The 8,236-nt window shown below is 38.3% G+C and overlaps 1 protein-coding gene across 1 annotated transcript; it reads left to right on the forward strand.

Moving 5' to 3' along the window:
• Positions 1-2,861: 2,861 nt before the first annotated feature.
• Positions 2,862-6,392, forward strand: LOC121426528. The gene is made up of 3 exons (XM_041622870.1): positions 2,862-3,006; positions 3,393-4,746; positions 5,150-6,392. Exons 1-3 carry the CDS (start codon positions 2,871-2,873, stop codon positions 6,390-6,392), a joined length of 2,733 nt encoding a protein of 910 aa, XP_041478804.1. The 5' UTR covers positions 2,862-2,870.
• The last annotated feature ends 1,844 nt before the right edge of the window (positions 6,393-8,236 follow it).

Below are 8,236 nucleotides of genomic sequence, written 5' to 3' on the forward strand. Positions count from 1 at the left end.
TGTGGTATTTTTCATCTGCATTAATGGCCGGGCAGCAGGACTATTTACAACATACTGACACACCGCTTTACTATCATATCTTTCACGTATCCCCATACATAACTCATACACAACATCTATTTCACATAAAAATACACAGTCATCACGCCCGCCCGCCTACCCACATGTACGCACACACGCACATACCTTCATGACTTTATAACAACAGCGAACACACGCATCCCTACACACACCCACCCATATTCTTGCACCCACGCACATATTAGACATACACAAGGACGATATGATATATCGTACTTACAACACTAACCCCTAGCTCACACACATACACAACAACCATCTCACACCCCACACACTCTCATAATATAGACAGATATGCACTCCACTGGTAGCTCTTTAGCGGTTTTTATTTATAGTTGTGGGGGGGACACTGAAGTTGATATATTAGATGGAAGAGAATTTAAGATGCCAAGTGCATGTAGATCCCCTGATTGATTAGGAGTAATTGTTATTCCATAGGTTTGATCCATGTGAAGGCCTACTACAAGGTGAAATGCAAACATGCAAGTTTTACATTCATGCGATATCGCAATCGTAAATTGTAAAGCTCATTAATGGAGTTGATTAATGTTTCTTTTCCAAGGCTGCAGACACAAAAGGCTCATTCTAGCTCGCTGGAAATTCTTCTGCCGTATAATCTACCATCGAAATTCTACTGTTTTCGAACGGAATACAAGTATGTCCGGAGAGTGGAATAGTTTATGACATCAGTGGGAACATTACATGTCCATCTATCAGATCAACATTGAGAAATGGGGAAATTCAAATCATTTAAACTCAATCGATTCCGCAATATAGGAGTGTATATACAGAACATTGTTAATAGCATACATTTACGTAAATACAATAAATACGAGCTTTGAAACTACAAAAAAAAAATCTGTATTTGAACCATTACAACAAAACACTTAGGAAAAATAATACTTTGCAGTAAAATAAATGTGAAATGTTAAAGTGTTGATTGATTTGGCTTGACATAATCTAGTTATTGATTATTATAATGCTTCACTCTTAAAAGGCTGAGAAAAACATTTACCGAATACTGTGCAACATACTTTCCTCACAATAATTTACCAAATTAGATATTCTGTATGTTTGCATTGGGTGAAGATTATACAGAATGGGATCAAACTACCCATGCAGATTTGGATAAAGTTATTAACCAATTGTTGTGTTGACAGTATGTTGCCCAACATTTCAAGAGTGTACAGTCCCCCCCCCCCCCCCCCCCGTGAATCCGACCCAAGACTGACCAAAAGTTTTATTATTATTTCCAAATGACCATAGGTCGATTTAGAGGTGGTTCCGTTTGTGTTACTGTGGCAAAATACGGATCACCCGAGATTCTATTTTTTGAATGTGTTTTTACCATTTTCCTAAATTCTTGCATTTATCCAATATTTCAAATATAACATAATGCAATGTACAGGCCTACCCAGCTGCTGAATACTTCTAGGGTCGGAAGGCCGGTAAAAAAAAAAAAACATTCTCGACAACACTCTTTGAAGTATCTTAACCTGGAAACGATTGATCTGTTTTTGCATGAAGGCAGAAAGGCGTGCCAGAAAAATTGTTGGTTTAATTAATCTTTAGTAAGTTCAAATATTGACAAAATATCAATAATCCACATCGTCATATTTACATAATCTCGCTGTAATAAGGATTCGTGATGAACGAATGGCGTTGGTGTTTGAACATATGCGATCGGAGAATACAGAATTCGTTTTTGTTTATCCCGGTTACCATGGTAGCCAGTGGTCCAGTCTGTGAGAGAAATAGAGCTTTTATGTTTATCGACATATCTGCTAGCATTCTTAAGTGATCGATGTTTAGTTGTTCATGGAAACGAAAATGGTTCCGGTGTGTTCTTCATTTTTGTTCGAGCAAAATGACATGGTCATCAGTCAAACAGCTTAAATGAAATTTGCATATAAATCTTGTGATTGAAAATCACAAGATGTTTATTCAGCGAACGTTTATACAAATCTCACCGTCTGATTCATTGATTCAAGCTACATGACTGTAATTGATTAAATTTTATGAGGGTCGCGCGTTACAGATTAAACAATTGTTACAAAATTTTATACAAATCTTCTATTCAGCCAACAAATCATAAAGATCGAAATAAATGAGCTTTAATCTTGTTTACGAGAATAGTATTCTGCTTTTCTTTTTTAAATAGATATTAATACATTGGAACGACTTTTTTAAAGCATTTTACAGATATATCCTTATAAGGCAAATATAATTTAATCGAAAACGAAATAAAACAAAATCAAAAGGGGGAAAAAGAGAAATTTGATAAAATTAAAATGCACGAATTAAATTTTATTCCAATTTATTCATTTAGGAGCTGAAACTGGAAATAAACATTGAAAAGGGGTATTTAGAAAGAACGCTTAAATATTAACAAAGTCTTTAAAAAGTTTTTTTTAAGTTCTATTTTATTTTTTTCCAGTTGAAAAAATTACAAAACTGCGAAAAAGTATTTAAAATAAAAGGGGAATATTTGGGGCTTCATTAAGTGATGGATAACAGAAAGTCTAATTTGTAATCGATTGTTGATTGTAATTATTGAATTGCTCGTAGCTACCTACATATTAATTATGATTAAAAAAAAACGTCCCGGATTGTGCGTGCCAATTTTCGGCGCGATCGCGCGGTCGACGGCCGAAAACGTAAGAGGCGAGGGGGGGGGGGGAGGTCTGACTTGGCTAAAAAAAAAGTCCAGCTTGCTGTAAAAATTCTATTCAGATTCTATTCATGTATATGCCTCGTCTTTCCCATCCTTTTAGACGCACCCTGACAAGATGCGAGGTGCTCCTGGGAGGAAACAGAACGCTATGATGCATCTACAGCTGAAGAGCTTCGAGAGCATGTTACAAACCTTCCTGGAGAAACACGAGACGGGGTCACTCTATCGCGCCTTCGCCCAGGTTATTCCTCGTAAGTAGTCCTACACATCTTCATCGCTCTTTGATGGTTTGCATGGTTTTCCAGGGTTTGTTTTAAAGAAATTCAAAATTCAAGTGATGAATTATCCTAAACATCCTATAAAAGGAATCCTTTCGATCATTATCTTGTGGTCCTGTTTAATACTTTTACAATGACTTCATTCAATTATAACTGTTTACCTACTGTGATGCGATTTCCCAAATTCAATAATGCTATTTTTCTCCATTTATCAATTTAAAGTCTACACTTCTTATGCGTTTTTCTGTTTATACCACAGAATATTAGGAATTAAAGGTAACCGGGCAGAAAGTAAATACAAGTAAGATATAACGAGTCGGAAACAATGCTTATGTGTTTACATGTATGATTTGTTATAGATAATCGTCATGTGAATACCTTGGATGGTTTGAATGATTTTACAAATCGCTGGGTCTTGGATCTTGAAGATAGGCATCTTACTGACCAATCAACCATGCAACGGATCGAAGATTTCAACCAGGATATCAAATACCTTAAAGATATGAAAACGATATTTGATGAGCGTATCTATTCAGTACTGTTTGAATTTTATTACGAGATGGTGATGGAGGAGATTCCGCAAGCTGCCAAATTGGTTGAGAGAGGGCGTCGTGCAAGTAGCGAGGTCAAGGGTTCTAATCTCCTTGTCATGTCAAACACAAAAGGCTACGACGCACTCAATGAGTCAATGCCAGTCAGGAAGTTGTACGATATTTCCAAAGATTGCGAGAAGCTATTTCTAACCATCCACCAACTGCAACTGATTGATGTCCGCTGGGGTAGTCTTCTGAAATCAGAGGAAGTGGATGTTGAATTGTTCGATCCTGAATCGATTCATGATGTGAAGCTCTATCCAAATCACTATAGATTCGGGGAGCTTTTGCGACTTATTCCAGATATCATGCATAAGACACAAAACGCCATCAAGTTAGCACGAAGCTGGTGGTACCAGGCTGAAAGGATAAGAAGACGTCTTCGAGGACAGAAGATCCGTGAAGAAACAAGCTCCGATCCTCCTTTGGAAAGTGATGACATTCACTTAGCTGAATCTCCAAAGGAGCATCTGCCTACAGCTGACATATTACACGAGGACCGGTCAACCATACCCTGCAGATTGCCCTCTCCACAGAAGCGTCACAGACTTGATGAATATCACAATCCCAACACTGACTACAGAACTGACGAAACACGGGATAAGGAGTTCAAAGAAGAAGAAAGTGAAAGATACAATGAAAGAATTCCTTTTGATAAACAAGATGATTCCTTGGTTGGGAGAACACCCCGACACCTAGATTTTGAAACTCACCCAACGTTTCCTGCAGTAACCGAAACAGTTGAAAAACGACTCAAAGAACTAACCACTTCTATTGCTTTGAGACGAATGGAGTTAGCCTCAGAGACCAACGAACTTGAATTCTTTAATCGCAGACAAGAAAGAATCCGAAAATTAAGATCAAACATGAAGCTTGCAGACAACGCGATAGAAGCAATGGAAGACGAACTGAAGAGCTATACACTAGTAAAAGAGCGACTTATTCTGCAGTTAGAAGAAGCAGAAGACTCCTCTGAAAGAAGACACATTTCAGAGAAGCTTAAGACAATTGATCAGAAAGTAAATGATATTCAAGAGCTCTCAAAAGTTTCGAAATATCGTCAAAAACTTATGAACAATGACTTGAAACTCAAACTAGACCTAAAAGCAACATTCACCAGGTGGGTATTATTTCGATGAACCCTGTAGTTTTCAAGAAGTGAAAAAGAGGGGGTAAATAAAATATGAACGAAATGGCAGATTTCCGAAAGAACAGTATTAAATAATCTAATTCTGTGTACATTATTGATTTGCAAACATATGGTGAATTGGCGATGATAATGCAAAACAAAGTAGCTCGATTGTCAACAGAAAAGTTTGGAAGAAAAGATTTAAATGAATATTGCTACGCAGGTTTAATAAATTCATTAAGTTTTTAATCATCAATCTGTGTGTTAGAAGAGAGCAGTAAAATTTTGCTGTTACACTTTTAAGTAGCCTACGTAGCTTTCGAGGCTTTTAGCTGACTAATCTTTGTTGAACAGGACAATACTTAAAGCGATTTGTCAATTTGTATCTTTGAAGGTACCGAAATGAGGTGCAAGGGCGAGTTGATCTATTATCCTCAGCAGTCCAAGAAGAAGAGGAGAAGAAAGACCAACTAGAACATGAGCTAATGTTACTTCATCTGCAGGATGGCTTAGACAAACAAGATCACACGAACTACAAGGAAAAGGGGTCATTGCACAAGAATCGCCACTATGTATACAAGACCAACGAGGCTCAAGTTATTCCTAGGGCGGCAAAGAAAGCGACTGGGAGCGTCCCCTGGTTAGAAAGCAGCAGGGAATCTCCCGAAGATGCTATTCAAACTGATTACGATCTTGATACACCGGCGTACAAGGAGTCGTATTCCCCAGATCTACTCTATGATCATTTGCGACCACTTGGTACAAGTAGGGATCATGATAGAGCTTCTGATTACGGGGATGTTAGTCCGGATCTCTTGAAACAAATAAGTCGTAACTCTATTGATAGCGGGATCAATGGAATGGGAAACAGGAATCATGATAAAAAGGTCAGACGTCAACAGGGCAAACGGAATCATCTACTCACACATCAGGTAACTCAAAACAACGGGTATGCCTCTGAGTTAAACGGTTTCAAAGACAAGCAAGAAAGATCAAAGCTCAGTCGGAAAACTCCTATTCCTGAAATACACTATCTCCCCCCAAGTTCTAAAGGAAGCAGGGAGCACTGGAAAGACCCAGAAAATGTTTTTTCTGATGAATATGATTACGACCCACATGGATACGATGGGACAGATGACCAAGATACAAGTTACCCTGACCATAAAGACAGCAGACGAAAGGTACATAGAAGACATCCTCCTGCAACAACTAAAGACATGGATTTACCGACGAGAAATGTAAAAAGACACCCTCGAAGGTCACTGGCACAGAAGAACATCGGTGCTCCAGTGTCTCATCTGCCACAACTCCGTGAGGAGGACGACCGATCACCTACAGCTCCAAGGAGGGATCGAACCCCGAGGATGTACGACCCAAAGAGAGAGAGCCAAGATAGTCTCATCAACTCCTATTCGCCAGTGCCGCTTTACATGCCCCTCGGTGTTCATCAGAGCGGTAAGCTAAACACTGGTGAAGGTGGTGGAGGATCTAGGAATTCTAAAAAGGCACAGGGATTGGCGCCAAGGAGCAAGATAGACCAACCAGATCTTCTGTCACCATTGTACCAACAAAACGAGAAACAACAAAGTAGAAAACCACATACACTTAGTCGTATCCCAGTCAAAACAATACACTAAAGGTATCCACATCATTGTGTGCGTACTAGCTATTTAGGGAAAAACACTTTGAAATCTATCAATCATTTTTCATATTTTAAGAAGCTAACATTCCTTTCCATGAAGCTTCCATAGCTCCTTTTCGGCTGTTTTAAAACTCGAGGAACCTCGAAGAACGCCTGTAACCCCAAAGTCCTGTTCATTCCTATTGATATGCAATTATAATTTTGCAACTGAATTATCAAAATAATTATATTTCGTAGATTTATTTTCGACATAACATTTTCAGCTTCCTAAGCGTCACCCCCTTACATCCGTGGCGCATCCGGGGGGGGGGGGCGTCCGGCCCTTGAGACCCATAATAAAAATTATGTAAATATACCTTTTTTAGAGAAGTGTGCCCCCTCTCCTGAAAGTGACAGCATATATTTCCAATGGGAATATGTGCCCCTCCCCCCTTTGAAAAATCCCGGATGCGCCTCTGCCTTACATAATAAATCACTTCCCGTAATTCAGTCAGTCGGCAAGCCCCTGTGTTAATGAGCAAATGAGCAAGATTTATCCAAGTCCTCTCGTGGCTGAATTCATGTCCCTGCAAAATCTCGTGAATTGTGAGACTTTCTTTCTCAAAGAATTTAACCACTTTCTCCTTGAGTAATATTGATCAATTTTCTACCATGGGCAAGAGTAAATGTTACTTTTGTATATTGGTCATTTCTTTTTATTGAAATATTTTGGTAAATAAGTGATTTTTTTACCTGAAAAGATGCATCAAACAGAATTTTCTTCCTCTGTTTTCACTTGAAAATTGTGCAACATTTTGTGTTTTAGGCACCAACATTATTTATATCATCAGAAAGCTCAAACTCTATACTTTCTTACAATGTCACTCTTGATATGTGGCATATTTTAGATGGGTCAGCAGCCAGCTTTTTCCATCAAGATGCAAGACGAGATTTCTGAAATTTCTGAGTAACATAAAATCCAGAGTTCTGATTGGCTGAATGTTTTCAAAACAACAGCCGCGGGTAATTTGAAGAGATTACCACATGGTGAGTGTGACCTTGCAGAGGCCCAGTGTGGGGAACATTGGAATTTGCGTGGGTGTGTGGTCTATATGACCAATCAGAGCGCAGTATTCTTGTTTTTGAGCTGCTAAATGTACTTGGCCTATGAAAAGCTGGCTGCTGACCCATCTAAAATTCATCTTCTTATAAAAATTATATCATATTAAAGCTGAGATCTTCAGCTTTATCATGATTTAAAAACCATTCGTGCTCAAACAGAAATTAAGTGTAAAAATAACTTTTGTTGCATTAAAAAAATCATTTTGTTTCATGTTTTAGATCAAGAGTTTTCCCTATATTACAACATCCTTTAAAAATCCAAACACATGACCTAAAAGAATGATTCTTCTTCTTTACAAAGATACCAAAAAACATGAAATTTGGTCAATATGTAGAGCAGCAATGGCCAGATAAAAGGAGGTATTTTGGTTTGCACCAAGCTCATTAACCATGCAAAAACCCTATAGTCATGAATATCACTTGGATAAAAGAAGCTACTTTTTCAGGGCTTGCCGACTGACTGAATTCCTTCAGTGATATCATCTAGTGACCAGAGTCGTCATATACGGTTAGTGTCCCTATAGAGTTTTATAATAGTCAATGGTACGTAAATTTCCACAACTCGGCACATTGATTCTCATAACATAAGTGATCATAGAATTGTTGGTTGCTCTTTGTTTGGTGGTGATGCTACAACGTGTACGACATTGCACATATTTAGGTTAAGTGGACAACTCTTCAAAAGCTATGTACAATTGGGTTAGCTCACTCGCAATTGGATGATGCTATTGCAGGAAT

Source organism: Lytechinus variegatus, chromosome 13 (genome assembly GCF_018143015.1).
Source record: "Lytechinus variegatus isolate NC3 chromosome 13, Lvar_3.0, whole genome shotgun sequence".
In the NCBI taxonomy this organism is placed as follows: Eukaryota; Metazoa; Echinodermata; class Echinoidea; order Temnopleuroida; family Toxopneustidae; genus Lytechinus; species Lytechinus variegatus.